At 41.5% G+C, this 17,083-nt stretch overlaps 2 protein-coding genes across 3 annotated transcripts in view; both read left to right on the top strand.

Moving 5' to 3' along the window:
- Positions 1-2,383: 2,383 nt before the first annotated feature.
- LOC115396701 (transcription factor E2F3-like) lies at positions 2,384-13,498 on the top strand. Of its 2 annotated transcripts, none has more exons than XM_030102691.1 (8): positions 2,384-2,882; positions 4,876-4,993; positions 6,548-6,678; positions 6,784-6,872; positions 9,243-9,401; positions 10,286-10,400; positions 10,667-10,808; positions 11,662-13,498. In XM_030102691.1, exons 1-8 carry the CDS (start codon positions 2,601-2,603, stop codon positions 11,964-11,966), a joined length of 1,341 nt encoding a protein of 446 aa, XP_029958551.1. In that variant the 5' UTR covers positions 2,384-2,600; the 3' UTR covers positions 11,967-13,498. The 2 variants fall into 2 exon arrangements, with proteins under 2 accessions (XP_029958551.1, XP_029958552.1); XM_030102692.1 differs by lacking the exon at positions 2,384-2,882 and adding an exon at positions 3,079-3,207.
- A 2,924-nt stretch (positions 13,499-16,422) lies between these two features.
- cdkal1 (CDK5 regulatory subunit associated protein 1-like 1) overlaps positions 16,423-17,083 on the top strand; it is a 232,327-nt gene continuing 231,666 nt past the window's right edge. Inside the window, exon 1 of the mRNA XM_030102247.1 lies at positions 16,423-16,555. The gene's annotated coding sequence lies outside the window, so the exon portion shown is untranslated. The remainder of the gene's footprint in view (positions 16,556-17,083) is intronic.

Here is a 17,083-nt window from a genome sequence, read left to right as displayed (position 1 = left end):
GTGTTGTTCTAATTCATGCATTGCTGTAAAAAAGAAAAATACCTGCAATTTCAATTAATTATAGCTGAAGAAAAAAAAAACAATAACGTGTCTACACAAACACTTGCTTCTAAATACTCTGTAATTTTAGGAAGTGAGGGGATGCATGCCCCACAAAAAGTTTCCCTTCATTTTGTAAAACTAAACAATTCAGAATTAAAATACGTGACTGGGTTTAAAGGTGTGGGTGATGCATCCACTAGGGGGCGCCAGAGCGACTGGGGTTCATGAGGAAAAAAATCTGAGGGTCAGGGGAATGTCTTTGCCAAAATTTTCAAAAAATGATTGTCATTTTTGAGAATTTTTTTTTTTTTTTTTTTTTGAATGTGCGTGTTCTCTTAGTTCCACTGGCCCAGGTTATAACCTGCAGTCACTCAGTCAGCTGCGATCAGCTCCAGCCTCCGGCTTATCATCTAAATGGGATGACATCAGATAACTGAACTTAATGTATCTGTAATAGAGATGGATGAAAATGATCAAATAAACTCAAGTGTCACTGTTAGAGAAGCTGCAGACATTACACAGAGACAACTTAATTAATTCACAGGGGTAAAGGTGGTTATTGCCTATACTATCTTTGAATGTGAAAAAAGTAGGAAAGTCTAGCTAAGTATAGTAATTTTCAAATAGATAACATTTGAGACTGAAAGATACCCCAAATCAAAGGTGAAGAAGTTTATGAAATATTATTTGCACATTTAGCTTTTGAGCTAGCATGTGTTAAAAGATGTACACAAACTGGAAACAGAAGCCTCTACATGTACACTTGCACACTTTTTCACTTAGAAATCACCCATTCAAGAGCTGAATTATCATCTTCCAAAGACTTTCTCTCGTTTTACAGTTGATGTCTTTGCTTAGAAATAAGTTGCTGAGTTACAGTAACATGTTTGTGCTGTGGATGTTGGTCGGCGAGATCTTCTGTGACATGACACCACTGACTGACTTTCCATAGTAATTCATCAAAATATAACAAATAATATTTTGACATCATCATCACCATTAAGACATACATAGATGGAGGAGATTTATCTTCTCTCTTTTCACAATGTTTTTTTTTTCCTATGAGTAACATTGTGAAGTAATAAATTTACTGGGAAACAAAATGCAGCAAAAGTCTAACAAGCCACAAGCTGAACTAAGCCATCAAAGATATCCTATTCAATCAAACACTCAATCAGCCTTTCGAGATTATTTGAAACTCTACCTTAAAGCCCAGGGTAGGACACACACACACACACACACACACACACACACACACACACACACACACACACACACACACACACACACACACACACACACACACACACACACATCCTCCCTGAAGTAATCCATTAAGTCTCTAAATTAAATGTCTTCCCCAGATCTCAGATGATTGTTTCCCTCTTTTAAATCATTGCGTTTTTGAAAAAAATGTCTTGCCTTGATTTTGAAGACATTGTTGCTTTTGGTTTTGTCAACATGTCTTAATCATATCCCTCTCCTGTTTATTTGATTGGCATACAAATATCTCCCAGGTCCCTGATGTCCTGTTGGAGCACATCTGATCCGAATATGTTTGCCCTGGTAGCAGCATCATCATCAATATTTTTTCCTCATGAAATAAAATCTGGATCATTTCAAGAGTCATGGTTTCCGTACAGACTGAGAGACATGTCGGTTACAGCTCCTGCTCTATACTGCTCGTGCTCTATACTGCTGAGGTTACGTGTAGAACGTGGCTTGTAAATTATTCACATAATATTTTGCAAGAAGCATGAATATTGATCCACCTTTCAAATATTCAATTTTAATTTTGCAAATTACAGTAATGTCAAGATATTTTCAGAAACGAAGTTAAAAAAAAAAGCACACACAAACAAAACGCTGCTTTATGGAATATTTTATTATTATTATTGTTTGATCCTCTCAGTTTTATGTGGACTTTTTTATCAATCTTTACCCAGGTAGTAGTAGTAGTAGAAGTAATAATAATAATAATAATAATAATAATAATAATAATAATAATAATAATAATAATAATAATAATAATTTCAGGGTGAATATTTACATTTCCAGTATAATGTGTCACGCGCGCCACCCAGCGTCTCTTTCAAGAACGCACAAGGCGTGATGACAGGTGACGTCCCCTGTTTACAACTGCCAATGAACACGTGGCGCACTGAATCCGGAGCTGCCATTGGTCAGTGGCTCTGTAAAGTAGGCGGAGACTTGTCCGTGACGGACCAATACCGTGAAGCATGTAAATTCCGTTTGAAAATTTCCCGGGAAATCTGAGTTTCGCGGGAGGGCTCTTGAGCGCGTAAACCGTATCCCTTCATTCATCAGGCCGTTTCCTGAAGCCATTTCTAGACGGGGGAAACGAGAGTTGCGCTACTTTTTAATCCGTTGCATCTGCCTAAATGCACTTTCCGGGGGAAAAATACTTTTCAAAAGTCGATTATTCAGACACCCATCTTTACATCGGTGTGATTATTTTTGCGACCATTGCTGTGGATTAGCAGCCAGACGAGCTTGAAAGTTAAGAGACAAGAAAGGGGTTACCCCGAATACGCAAGATGAGAAGAGGGATCTCCTCGGCTCCGGACAAAGTGATTTTAGCGGGGGTTGGGGGCTCTACTCTGGATAATAATATAATTTTAACAGCGTTATCGGATCGTTTAAACCCCGGACAATCCAACGCGACGTATATCCAAATAATAACTACACCTCCGCCTTGTAACGTTACACAGACATCCAATGTGTGTTTATCCGAGCCTCAGATTAACAACATTTACACAACTCCACAACAAGCAGCTGCAAACGGAGCAGGACAACGACCCGCTCTCGGAAGACCGCCGGTAATAACCTCCACAGCTCGTTTGGACATGTTTTAGCCACGACAAAGTGTTAGCGTGCTATGCTAGCAAGAGCTTGTTGTTCGGGCAGCTAACGTTAGCTTGCTTTTAGCCAGGGCATTCCCAGCGAGGTGGCTAACTAACCACCGCTAGCTAAGTTACCCAAGTGGGCTGGTTAAGTGCTTCGTTGGCTGCACGGACGCGGAAAGCTAGTTTTAAGTTAGTTTTAGCGTCCGCACCAATGCGGAGCTGTCATGTAATAGCGTGCTAGCTAACTTCATGGTGCTTTTGAGTCCGCTTCACCTTTTGCAGCCAGATGGAAATATTGGTAAGAGATGAGGAGCGTTAGCGGTGGCCTAGTGGCTGCTATTGGTGTCTTAATTTGGGGGTTGGGGGGGATTGTTGGGCTGCCTGGTTCTTAGTTAGCTCGTTTTTTTAGCTTTATGGCGCTACACGAGTCGAGAAACTTGCACAGACATCGTCTTATAGGCGGCTAAAGCTTGACATCAGTTTAGGAACTCGCTAGATATCTCTCCAGCTCGTCTCTGAAGATGCAAGCCAACTTGGATGAAGCTTGAAAAATGTGTGTTAGCTTTCAAGGCTAGCAGCACTATTGATCACTGGAGGACAACATTGCTCGTTGTCGGCCTTGACCTTTTAAATCTGAATCTTGCACGACTGTTTTAATGTAAATAAAGTAACGATGTGGTGCTCCTTTTTTTTTTTACAAAGTGAAACCCGAGTTTGTTGCTTTAGTGCCTGATTGCACGTTTCCTGTGTTCTCAACGTGCACAGACCACATTAAATATTTTGTGCAGCATTCAGGGTGTGTGTTCGTTCCTGGATATTCATCTTTTATGAACCAAAGCAGCCTGTGTATCTGAGGCTGTAGCCATGAGCAGGCATGGGGGTGAGGGGAGCTGCTGATATAAAATGGCTGACACTTTGACTGTCAACAGAGGACATATTATTGCTTCTGACTTGAGCTAGATCAAGTGTTAAAGGTTGGAACAAACAGGGTTGGAGAGATTATTTCATATCTGAATCGGCCTGACTAAAGATTGAGGGCAACATGTCAGTGACACTGATGTGCTGCTCATGGAAACTAAAGCTGGGGGGTGGTTTGTGGCTTTTCTTGGAGGTGGGCTTCACCAGGGTGTGATTCTGGGTTATTCTGCCTGAGCAGATAAAGAAATGTCCAGTTATGGAGGAAATCGTTTGTCACTAGTACAGCAGAGGTTTGAGAGTGCTACCCACCCAGGGTTTGTCACAATGAAGCGGAGACAGTAACTACATTGAGGTTAACAGGTAACCTTTAAGTGAGATAAATACTGAAATCAGTGTTTATAATGAAGCAGTCTCATGGGTGCTTGTTTGCTTGGATTAAGTTTAAAATGTAACTTTCTGTGTTTCATGAAAAGAGAAACCATTTTTGCCTGCATTGTCTGGGATCACACTAACGTGACGTGCTCCTGAGTTGTTGGGACCATGTGGTCTCATAGGTTGGGTTACGTGCGCTGGATTTCTGTGGCGTGACTGTTGCACGGGAAGCAAATCCACATGTGTGACTCACCCTTGAGATATTTGGGTTTGTCTTGGCCAGTCAGTTTGGAAACGAGGGATCCACGATCTCAAAGACACGAAGAAATGTGCAAAACTCCTCTCATTGTCCTGATAGATTTCCTGGGTTTTCCTCGTGCGGCATTTCTACTTTTTAAGACATGAGTCATGTTGATATGGAAATGCATGAGTGTGCAGATGTTAGTGTGCTGTCAGATTCTAAAAAAATCCAATAATGTTATATAACCATGTAAGTTTGCGATTTTAATCAGTTATTTATCAACTTTTAAGATTTTTCTGGTTGTTCATTCCAGTTAGAGAGGTTTTTGTGAGTTTAGCGTTTCGTTGCTGTGCGGTGCCTTCATAACTTTTGTTTGCCAGATGATCGAACGTCCATTTATGTTGTTAACATTCTCTTCAACGTGCTCGCTCCCAGGCGAAGAGGAGGTTGGCGCTCGATGATTCAGACCAACAGTACCAGACAGAACCGGCCAGAACGCCGAGAGGCCGAGGAGGAGCAGCGACCAACGGGACCCGGCTAAAGACACCAAAAAGTACGTGCACAAGTCTTCACAGAGCTATTTAAACCATGTATTCTAATGCTCAGTCCCCCATTTTGTGGCACCGTAGATTGAGATGCAAGTTTTCATTACAACATACTCATATTTTATTCATCTTTTTCATCAGAAATACTTTTTACTGAATAGTTCTCTCACTGTTATCAGCATCACCCACTTCAAGATGTTCACTTAGATTTCAAACAGTGTTGCTGTCTGTGATTTATTAAGGTGTTATGGTTTTAATGTTATGATTCAACATTGTTTTACAAATTGGATAGAAATCATCTGTCTTTTTACAGTAGCATCCGAACCCGAACATGCAGCAGTATTCTAGTAAGACAAAGCATAAGAGGTTTAATGTTTCTCTTTTCTACATAAAGATTGAAACTACAGCTCCTGTGGGAAGTAATGTAGCTTAAAGACAACAGTCATAAGTTTGAAAAGCATTGATTCACTCAATAAGTGCTTAGACAACTATATTTATTCACGCAAAATCTTTTCTACAGCATTTTTCACGCAGTGAGTTTGTGCGATACATCTGGAACTTAAACATTTATCTGTCGTTTATTATATCCTTAATGTAAACACATTGAAGAGGCTGGTTTAAGCTGTTCGGTGGGTTAAAAAGCAAACACGGGCTGATAATCATCCACAGAGCCATTTCAGTTTGAAACGCAGGCTCAGTCTAAATCGCCGCAGGATTTATTCCAGAAAATGCTGACTTATTGTTTGACCCATACTGCATCTTTATATAAATCACACATTAGCAGCTAATTATGGCTTGCTGAATCATTTGACTCAATATTTGTTGACTGGCGAAACATCAGATTTGCAGTGCGATCTGTAAAAGACACATTAGATATGTGAAATGTTCTTTCTTCTTATTTTAAGGGGTAAGTAGTAGTATGAGAGATTCACAATCAGCCACACTAACTATTCTCGCTAATTCCTGTGGTTTAGATACTTTGGCAGAATTTATCACTTTTGAAGTAAGAATGAAATTTCTGTGGTCGTCGCAAAGATTTAAAAAAAAAATGCCCTCATGCCCATGCTTTTAGACTGTGGTCGGAAACAATAGCTCGAGGGTAATATGCATCTGACATCCCTAAACTGACGGTAAAAATATAATATCCATGCAGCTCATTACCCTGTTGATTGAAGCGTCCTCACTACGCCCACTCTGTTGATTTACAGTGAACCAAATAACACTGCAAATGCAGCACAACGTGAAATCTGTGAACCAGAGACCATTTCATCTGTTACTCCCTTTCATGGCTGTTTTGTCATCTGCTATTCTCCCTTCGGGCCGTTTCTAGAGATGGCCGTCCAATATGAAGGTGCCACAAATCCACATCTAACTTTTGATGTTAGTGTGACTTTCTTGTTGTGCCAGTTTTTTTTTTTTTTTCCTTCCTGCTCCTGCTGCTATGGAAATCTTCCCAGTTTGAGCAATGTGGCAGCGTTGAAATCTTGTGGTCACTGATACTGATGAAGCCACGTGGGCTTATGTTTTTGTTCTAAATGGAAATACTCTCTTTTCCGTCTCAGCACCCAAGTCCCCCCCTGAGAAGACGCGGTACGACACATCTTTGGGCCTGCTAACGAAGAAGTTTGTGGACCTTCTTGCTCAGTCCTCCGATGGCGTTCTGGACCTTAACCTTGCTGCTGAAACCTTGCAGGTAGACGCACTGATGGACCCTGTGTACGAGAGTGGATGTTGACTCACGGTTCGAGCTGCGTTGCAAAGTGTACGACTGGTCGGACCTGTATTCTTTGCTTTTCAGGTGCAGAAACGGCGTCTGTATGATATCACCAATGTACTGGAGGGCATTCACCTCATCAAGAAGAAATCAAAGAACAACATTCAGTGGATGTGAGTGCTTTTCATCTTGTTCTCTCTTCATACAACATTTCTCGTCTCATGAAGAAAATAAAACGAGCCGCATTTTCTTTGGTCAGTTTTTTGTCTATCTGATTGAATCCTTTATCATTGAGAGATCAGATTGATGTTTGAGTTTATATGCACAAAGAATAATATCTAATTCAGTCAGTCGATCCACCCTGAGCACAAAAGCTGTGTGATGAAATCCAACAAGCCTTTTACAATGACCCTGATTGGGTCATAGAAATCATCAACAAATACACCACCTGCAGCAAAAAAAGTAAAAATTGAACATGGAAATTTGTGCAAAACAAAAAACAACAACCTCAAAACACATTTAAGCAGAGTTTTAGATATTAGACTTTTGAGTGAAATTCATGGAAAATGCAAAAAGTTCTTGCTGAAGTGCTGTAATATCATGAAGTTACAACATTTAAGAAGAAGCCTGTGATTGTTTTCCTTTTCTCAAACCATTTATTGAAACTAACCAACAGCAGTGGATATTGTTAGTGTTTCAATAACTTCATCTTCCTCTGAACATCAGTTCCAGCTTGACATTGACATGTCGTGCTGGTTTCAAGTTGACTTATCGTCTGCTGAGGCCTGGCAGCCCACGCTCCTGGAAGGGCGGCCCTTTGGGTCATTGAGGCTCTGGGATACAGAGTTACGAGCCGCTGCACAGCCACTCAGCTGTTTCCAGAGTTTTTATATGAGATTCAGGTCAATACATTTGATACACCTCAGTCTCCAGCGGCCCTTCCTTATGATGCCACCTCCATCAGCTGCTGCATTCTCTCCTTCCTTATTAATAAATGTGCCCGGTTAGCTGAGTGGCATTCATCATCCCGTTCCACGCAGCGCTGCTCACGATCATCACGATCATGGATCCAACACGTGTGAATTTTTCTGTTCAGCTCTTTTTTACAGAACTGCAACAGGTTGTGCAGAAAGAAGTGAAACATTGAACAGTTGGACTTGTGTGATCAAAGGTCAGATTAAGTTCACCCGCAGAAGTTTTAGTGCATTTTATGTTCATCCAGATATTCCACCTGAAAGTGGTGTGTTCTAAATTCTACAGGAAGCTAGTTATGGATGTGATCTCTCCTGCAGTTCCTGTCCATTCTCTTGCTGCAGAATTTGGAATCGAGTTGACAATCGCTAAGCAGTCATTCTGACATCCTGATAATGGAGAATTACAATAGTCCACTCTGGAAGCAACAAATGCACGGTTTAATTTTTCAGTGTCACCCTGACTTACCGTGTTCCTTTTAGATTTTAAAGAAATTAACACTGGTGGAAAAAAAAAAAAAAAAGATGTTCCTGCAGACTTGTCTGTAGAGAAACTTTAGTAACCGACCACTATGAAACCGAAATTTACTGGATTACTTTTATCCTCCTGTTATTAAGACCATTCAGAAGAAAGGTCCTTTTTGAACTGCTGCCGTCTGGCAGATGATCCTAATTGAGCATTTAAAACAAGGACAACCACATTCAACAACCGTTTCTCCCCAGCAGCAGGGACTCGGCTCAACACAGAAAAACACATGGAGGTGCCATGTGTTTTATAAGGGATCAGGGTTCTGCTTGGGTTTTCCTACTTTTCCTTTAGAGCGTTCAGTGGATTTTATACTTGATGTGCAGATCGGATGACACTTGAAATTTTCATTGAACTGCTACAGTGACAAGATGTCTGTCTGTCTGTCTGATAGTTATGGATTCTGGTCTAAACAAGGAATGGCCAAATTAGCATTATAACTACTCGGTATGTTTTTGCAGTATTATTCCGGTCAGCAGAGGTCCATGTATTTCAGGTCCCATTTGATATTCAGGTTATGAATGAACCAGACATGATCAGTGAAAAAGGGCTCACCGTTTAAAAAGCTGATGATGAAAAAAGCCGATTGAACTAAAGATGACGAGCTGATTTTAAATGTTCACACTGTGTATCAGAAAGCATTGTCTTCAGTAAGGGAATCAACGACGGTGCCCAGCGGCCCAACCTGATGAGGACAGAATTCATCTGAGGGACAGTCCTGCAGAGGAGGGTTCTGCTGATTGGCTGTCCGATCGTCTGTCATTGCAGAGTGCTGTGTTTTCAAAATGCGCCGCTCTCTGTCTCCTTGTGAACAGGAGAAACACAACTTTTCTGAATTATTGGACGATTTGATTAAGATTTAAGTTCTGTAGTTTTGCCAAATCCATCAGAAACCTAAGAAAAGAGTTCTTCCCCCTCCCCTTGATATTTTGTTTCTAACACTTGGGGGGGGGGGGGGAAGTTAGCACGAAGCACCAGAAAATACACAGGAAAGTGGTTTGATGAAATCCCATGCAGCTCACTCCTCTCTGGTTTTCCACTCACAGGGGCTGCAGCCTGCTGGAGGTCGAGGGGGCAATGAGCCAGAGACAGAGACTGACAGCTGAAGTTTCGGCGCTGGGCGAAGAAGAGCAGAGGCTGGAGCAGCTCATCCAGAGATGCAGCCTGGATATGAGACAGATGAGCGAGTTGCCCGGCAACCAGAAATATCCTTTTGCTAGTTGATACGATGGCGTGAGTCAGATTTGACTTCTAGCTACTGTGTTTCAGTTAAACATGTTCTAATGAAAGTCACATACATGGTGTATGATATTAAATGTGAGTTCAGAAGTGGATCTTGGTTCCATTTCTACATGCCGCAGATGATCTCTAAGTGGCTCCGTCGTGCAGAAAGTACGGTTCACAGTCAAGAGCGAACAAGACAGTCTGCCGATCAGCGCTTCCAGGTAGAGAAGATTAGATATGTCCGGGTGATCCTCACTAATAATAGGCGGAAACGGAGAGGCCGCACTCCTGAGCAAGCTGCAGCGTTAATAAGGTCAGCGTACCTGACCGCTCAAGATGGAGCTGAGCCGCAAGCAAAAGCTGTCTGCTAGTTAACTGTGTTTATCTGTAGTCAGGAACTTCGGGTCAAAGGAGACTGAAAGTTTAACTGGGCTGAAGTGATGTTTCATCAGAACGTCCAGCATCAGAGACGTTGACGCCTCCAGTTCCAGTTGGATTCACGTGCGTCAGAGCCCCCTGTTGTTGGCCCGTGAATTTCAGAAGAGATTATCAGTTAAATCGTTTTCACACGGACTCTGCAGCCCACTAATCCCAGCCCACCTTGGTTAGGATTAGTCAAACCATCTCGCAGTAACGATGCGGACTGTTCATTGGAAATCGAGCCTTGTCAGCTGTTAGGTGACGGGGCTGTTTCTGTCCTCTGCAGTTCTCACTCACAGTAAGATTTAAACTACTGACATGTTCCTCAATATTTTATTTGCTATAACTTATATACATATATACCTGTATATGTCTACATTAATGCCACAGTGTTTAATGATAAGAACATTATGAAGTGTGCTTTCCTTAACCGTTTCCTTTCCACATATGCGTATGTAACGTACCAAGACATCAAGCAGCTGGGGAACCTGAGAGACCAGACTGTTATTGTTGTCAAAGCGCCCACAGACACCAAACTGGAAGTACCACACCCTGATGAGGTTTGTCTGCGTGCAGAAAAACACACGAGCTGGATTTGTCATCGCTGTCCTCATGGAACTTCTGCTTCTTTTAATGCTCGTCATCTCACGTGTGACTTGGTTCTTCCTGTGGTGTCTTGGGTTTGAGATATCCTAGTCGGCAATTAAATATATGTAGGTTTCATCTGGGGGATTATAAAAGAAAGTTTCAGCTTCAAAATTGGGATTCCTCAAATTGGCATTGAGTTTTTTTTCCACATTTGACTTTCTCTTTATTTCTTCTCCAGAGTTTATCCATCCACCTGACCAGCACCAAGGGCCCCATCGAAGTCCTGCTGTGCCCCGATGAGGAGAACGACCCCCGGAGTCCCATAAAAAATGGAAGCACGGACATCAATGGGAACTCACCTTTTCTCAAAGTCCTCCAAGGTAACTTTCAGATCAGACACCCTGTGGGCCCCTGTGATCTTGTTTCCTCTGGATATCATGTCTCATCCATCCATCCTTCCAGCCGTCCCCCTGCTCAGTACAACATTTATTCACTGTGGCAAAATGGAGAGGAGAAAAACCCAGACATCCCGTTCTCCTGCTGCTTCTTGTACTCCTTCCAGCATGAGCTGAGCTGTTTTCGGGCCAGCGGAGAGAGCTGATCTCTCCAGCAGGTCCCGGGCCAGAACTGGGTCCGTTGGGTTGTGCCAGGCATGTCTTCAACATGACTGGAGCAGCATCCTCACAGCCCAGTGAGAAGGAGAAACACTTCTGCCTCCAGACCAAGAATGTTTACACTGTCCACCTCCAGGGAAAAACCTGTTCTGTTTTCTTCTTTTTACAACGAAATTCTGTCAGTCGTGCACACGGTGAACAAGGGAATGTAGACCGACTGGTAAACAGAGACGTCCGTCTCACTGCTCAGGCCTCTGCAGTCCCTGAGTTATTCTGACTTCCCATAACAGTAAAAACAAAGTGCTACGTTTGAACTGAAGGAGGCGGAATGTGCTTAATAAACCAGTCAGAGGCTTGAAAATGCTGCGCCGAAAACACTTTGAGTGGCAGTGAGTGTGGCGTCAATGACAAAGTGAGATTTATCGTCAATTCTGCTGTGAGCACAAGACGAAGATGTAGATATATATCACCACAATAAAAAAAAAAAAAGCAAATATAGACAAAATATAAAATAAAAGGAAATGTAGGCTATAAGCAAAATAGAAGTTAATAAGAAACTGAAATATGCAGTATCCATCGACTTGTCCTCATGCCTGTGACGCTCTGCTTCCTTTCCCAGACTCCGGCTGTCCCACCACCACCTCTCCAAGCTCTTTGCTTGCTCCGCCCACCTCTTCCTCCGCCTCGGCCGTCTCCGTCACCACTCTCTCGCCCATCTCGTCCCCGTACACCAGCCTCCTCCAGCAGACGGAAGACCAGATCCCGTCTTCTCTGGGGCCCTTCTTGAACCTGGGGCCTCCTCTTCTGGACCAGGAGGACTACCTGTTAGGCCTGGGAGACGATCAGGGAATCAGCGACCTGTTCGACGCCTGTGACTTTGACAAGATTCCTGCTCTCGCCTTGGATGACCTCCTGTGCAGCTAGCATTAGCTTCAAAACGCGAGGCGGGAAATGAAGCACTGAGGGTTTTTCCAGTGAAAACCATGTTCTGTCATGGTGTCAGTGATGAACGGCCTGATCAGTGTGAAGCCTTTGTTTTTTTTTAGGGGATGCTATTTACACAGTTGATTGGTTAAGTATAAAGGGGGAAGGAGAAGGTGTTCACTCCTCTGTATGAAGTTGTGTGTGCGTGCGTGTGCGTGTGTGCGAGTCATTGTACCGAGGCCAACAAAGAACAGCTTGCTGGAAGCCCCCCTCCCCACACCACCTGGCATTAGTATCAATTTTTTGGGGGGGATTGAGTTGTTTTTTTTTTTAACAGTATAATCACCCACAACATTGTGGAGAAGAGGAAATACGGTAAATTCAGTTTTCTCGTACATCCAGGTAACTGGATGGTAAAGTGTTGTGTGGGCGGGCGGTCCACTGAAGAATCCTCCTCGATCTCATTTTATCACACCAATGACCTGTGACACTGCTGACTGTTAAATCGGCTTCCTCCGTGTGCGAAGGCAGAACATTTTTAGAGCGTAAAAGAGCCATTGAAAATAAAACGGGACACTTGTGATGCACAGCATGTGAGAATACGGTTCACTCGTGGTTACAGGTTAAATGCTTCACTTCCTCTCTGTGCCTCCTCAGACATTCGGCAGTTTCTCATAACGTTAGTAACAGTAAGTATGTTTTCAAGATTTAGATGAATTCCAGATTTCAACAAACGTGGAAACGACAAACTGATAAATAGGACCCTCTGAATATAAAAAGAATCTTTGCCGTGCTAAGAGGAAAAAGAGCATTTTGTCTGATGTAGCCTAGGAATTTGTGTTTAGTTGCTTATTAAATGCAGAAAAGCCATTTCTCCTGGGCGACGCGGGGATCCCCGTTTGGCTTCCTGACGCACGAGCGTGAAAATCAGAAGACTTTCTGAGACACTTTGTGAATTCAGGGCTCCTCCGCTCCTTTGCTGCTTCTCACCCGTCCCTCTCCGTCTTCATCAGCAGAAGCTGCCGTCGCCAAACCTCTTCGTCTTTCTAAAGCTTCCTCACACGACGTGCTGTGCAATTCCGCCGTGGCTCCAGCTAATCAGAGCCACTTCCCACCTTAAAACCGTCTCCCCAGTGTGTGTCGTGGGCAGGACCGGTGAGTATTAGTCATTGTAGGGTCGGGAACGGTTGAGTTTTTAGTGAATTTTAATACTGTGGTAGTTATTATTGACTTCACTTAAACGAGGAACAGTAGCCACTAGCTGACTTCGGCATGCACGCAAGGGCTTCTTTTTTTTCTCTGAGGAGAAAATTAGGTCAAAAAAAAATTCCCCTTTGAACTAATGGTCTTAGTAATTTTTTCAAGTCCCCCACCCCAAAAAAAAAAAAAAAAAAATGCTGAACTGAACTCAGAATATGTTATTTAAAAGTAATATCCTGTATTCACAAAAAACAAAAAAAAAAAAAAACAACTTTTGACAGAGGCTGTTAGACTATAGAGGTAAAACGTGATCTTTTCAACTAAGCTTGAAGGATAGTTTAATAGAGTTTAAATTAATTACTTCGGCCACTGGTTTAGGAAGAGTCTGCAGCCAACTTTAATTTGTTGAGAAAAAGCTCAACAAAAACTTTCTTGTATCAGTAATCTGATCACAGCTCTGTACTAATCATTTGCGCTTTGTTGCATCTCTAATGACTAAATGCGAGCGTCTCCTCCGATGGCCCAGGCTTTTAGATATCCCAGGTAATATTGCTGCTGTTAGTGCCGACCCCCCCCCCCCCCTCGATCTGACCAATGTGTGCTTGACTAATATTGTGTGCTGCGTGAGTGAATTTTGTCGGATCGAGCCTGCCGCGTGTAAATCCATGTACAGTTTTCTAAATTTTCAGTGCACAAGGTACTGTAGGCTACCTCTCACTTAATGACTGTAGTTCTAGTGCGTAGAGGTAAACGCTATAGAGTGTGTGAGTCTTCGGTCATTGAATTTACCCTCACTGAGCAGTCATGCGTCTTTCATCGCACTTTTGTCCTTTCAGTGTGTGTGTGTGTGTGTGTGTGTGTGTGTGTGTGTGTGTGTGTGTGTGTGTGTGTGTGTGTGTGTGTGTGTGTGTGTGTGTGTGTGTGTGTGTGTGTGTGTGTGTGTGTGTGTGTGAGATCTTCCACTTTGTGTCACTGTCACATCTTACATTTCAATGTTAGGCTGCACATTTGTGGGTAAAAAAAAACAACAAAAAAGTGGATAAATACATTGCAATATTATTATTTCCTTTCTCGATAAGTTATTTAGTTCTTTTGCCAGTGTTCGTTTTTGTTTTTGCCCCCCCATTTTGGATTTCACCCCAGATGTATAGACATGCATTCATTCATTCATTCATTCATTCATTCATTCATTCATTGATTCACAGCCTATCTGCTCTTCACTGTTTGACATGGTCGTCTCCACACACCTCTAAAACCTCCACCGGGTCTTTGCTGAGTGTGCAGGGAGCTTTGCTTTTGTGACACTGTGTGTCCGTTTTGTGTTTGGAACGATGTCAGGGAGTCTTTGACACCTTTTTTTTTTTTTTGTAATATGTCTGACATGTTTCTCGTCGAGTATCGCGGTCTGCTAAAGGAGCTTTTGCACCTAATTGAAAAGTAACATCGCCCGTTCAGCTTGAAGGGAAAAATTCCAGTCTCTGAGTTCCTGGGTTCAGGCAGCGCTTTTTATCAGAAATGAGCTGAATATGACTTGAATGCACAAATGTGTCTGTTTTTTTTCCATCAAATCAGATTAATTTTCTCCCATTCAGGTCACTAACTACAATACTCGCTACAATTTACTTGGATACTTATATCTTCCTCCATGTATTTCATGAAGCCAGAATCTGGTTGAAATGTTTTGCCCCCCCTTTTTTTTTTTTTTTTTTTTTTGTGACAGAATTTTTTTTTTTTTGTTTTCTGGAAAGATTGTACCTTTCCAGCTGTCAACGATTTTAATGCAAAGCTGATGCTCTTGTTTCTTTATGATGGGTGACTTAAAATTGTAGCTTGTTCATTTCTAATGTGTGATTCTGATGTGTGATTAGATCTTGCAGAAAGTTATCGTTAGGCTAATTATGGTGTTATACTATAGTCCAGATTGAAACAGCGTTGCTTTTTCTGCTATTTTCCTATGGTTATCCTTAAGCTGTTACCAAATACAATATATTGATCCTCAATATTCTGTAAAGGATATGTGAAAAATTTAACCTTTTGATAGGAAAGAATTTGACTGTACGATTACAATATTGCTGCCTGTTTCCATCAACTACAGAAAAAAAGAGCAATTTGCAATTTTAACGCATGGGTGAAAGTGCTGTTGAATGTTTAAGGTAAACTAATTTGATGTTTTTGGTGTGTGCTATTCGGTTATATAAGTTGTTTCTGTACATCTGTTAAATGAGGAATTTGAGTTGTATTTGTGTGTGGGGGAGGGAGGGACAAATGGACTTTTTGTACTCTGGGCATTTGTAATTAAAGATTTGAATAAAGGCAATATGAATACAAAAATAGAAAAAACAACTTTTTGTGCATAATCGGTTGGATGACTGGGGTTGAACTGGATGTGAACGCAAGAAATCAACCAGAAAATGGTTTTATATAATCTAGGCTAAACTGCATGTTTTCTCTCTACAACAAACCTGGGGATCCTAATTCCCAGGGGCCATAAAAGCACTGAGTCTCAGGGTATCACTGGGAAGTCCACAATCAAAATAAAATTACTGTCTTTATCGCTTCTAAAAAAGGTGAAGTTTTTCATGTTATTTGTCTTTATTACATTATTGGTTTGGTCCACTTCCTTTGCAAGCGGAACTACCAATTGTTACCTCACAAAATTGGTATTTCCCAGTTGGTTCATGAAAAAAAAGCTTTTATTTACTTTGGTACTGAAGCAAATTTTGAAAAATGTAATGACTGTCAGAAAAGACTGTAAAACTGACAGCAAAACAGTGGCCTATAAAAAGAAACAGCTTTTTATCAAGAGATATTTTTGCTGAGCAAAACTCATGTCAGCTCGTGTCTTGGCCCTCAATAATAGTGCACATTTTTCATGTGGCTCTTTGGGGAAATGAATTCATTTAGAAATGAAAATGTTGCTTGATTTCACTTTTTTTTTTGGAATTTTTGACGTTTCAAAAAAGGTCAAAAAGATATTCTTACTGTTGATTCAGATTATTTCTGATCTCTGTATTAAAAGGAAATGTAACTTTTTTCACAAATTGTTGATTTTGAGGCAAAAAAACAAAACAAAAGAAACACGATTTTTCATGTGCTGTTTCACCGTTTAGGCTTTTTTTTTTTACTATTTAATTAATTAATTTATTTTTTTTTGTTAATCAATAAAAGACTAAAATCGTCAAAGATAAATCGTGCGAATCTTTCCATAATGACGAAACGCGTTGTCATTAATTTTGTCCTTCGTTGCTCTCCGTCACAACAAACAAGTATGGCGACTATGGAGTTGTGAGAATTGTTTTGATGGTTAAAATAATCAATTTTCAGCATTTTAAAGCGTCGTTTCTGTGGGACTCGAGTTTATTTAAACCAGCAATTACGTCGGGACTCAGGTAAGTGATTCATTGTATGTGTTGAGAACATTTCCTGCCCAAAACAGAAGACACGTGTGGAGTAGCTAGCTAACGAGGCTAGCTGAGCTAGCGTTTCAGCTCTTGATGTCATCATTTAGGACGAGTTTATCCCATATTTAGTACACAATTATTGTTCTCCTTTCATTGTGTCTGTTTGGTGTTAGTTGCCAGTATTGTTAGACTAGTCATGCTCTTATATTACGGAGTGACGACAGGATCCTAAGGGAAACGCAGTTTAAACGAAGTAAACCTGAATTTTAATTAAAAGATGACATAATATTTTCACAAGTGCAATCTCTCACTACGTAGCCTCTTGTACAGTAAATGTTAGAAGAACCCACAATGAGGAGAGTAAATTGACGCCTCGCTTCCAGCCGTGTGCGCGCTAAAGCTACATCCAGGCATGATAAAGTGTGGACAGATCTGACAGCCACTTTCTGTAATGAAAACAGATTCAAAGTTAAAGACAACTAAACAGAACACAAAAAATGCCCTATCCTACGAACT

This window comes from Salarias fasciatus, chromosome 11 (assembly GCF_902148845.1).
Source record: "Salarias fasciatus chromosome 11, fSalaFa1.1, whole genome shotgun sequence".
In the NCBI taxonomy this organism is placed as follows: Eukaryota; Metazoa; Chordata; class Actinopteri; order Blenniiformes; family Blenniidae; genus Salarias; species Salarias fasciatus.
This window is presented reverse-complemented; position numbering and strand designations above follow the sequence as displayed.

Coding starts and splice junctions, on each gene's coding strand:
- LOC115396701 (XM_030102691.1), top strand. CDS start 2,601: ATGAGAAGAGGGATCTCCTCGGCTCCGGACAAAGTGATTTTAGCGGGG. Junction 4,994..6,547: donor CCGGCTAAAGACACCAAAAA/GTACGTGCACAA, acceptor TTTCCGTCTCAG/CACCCAAGTCCCCCCCTGAG. Junction 9,402..10,285: donor GAGTTGCCCGGCAACCAGAA/ATATCCTTTTGC, acceptor TTTCCTTTCCAC/ATATGCGTATGTAACGTACC.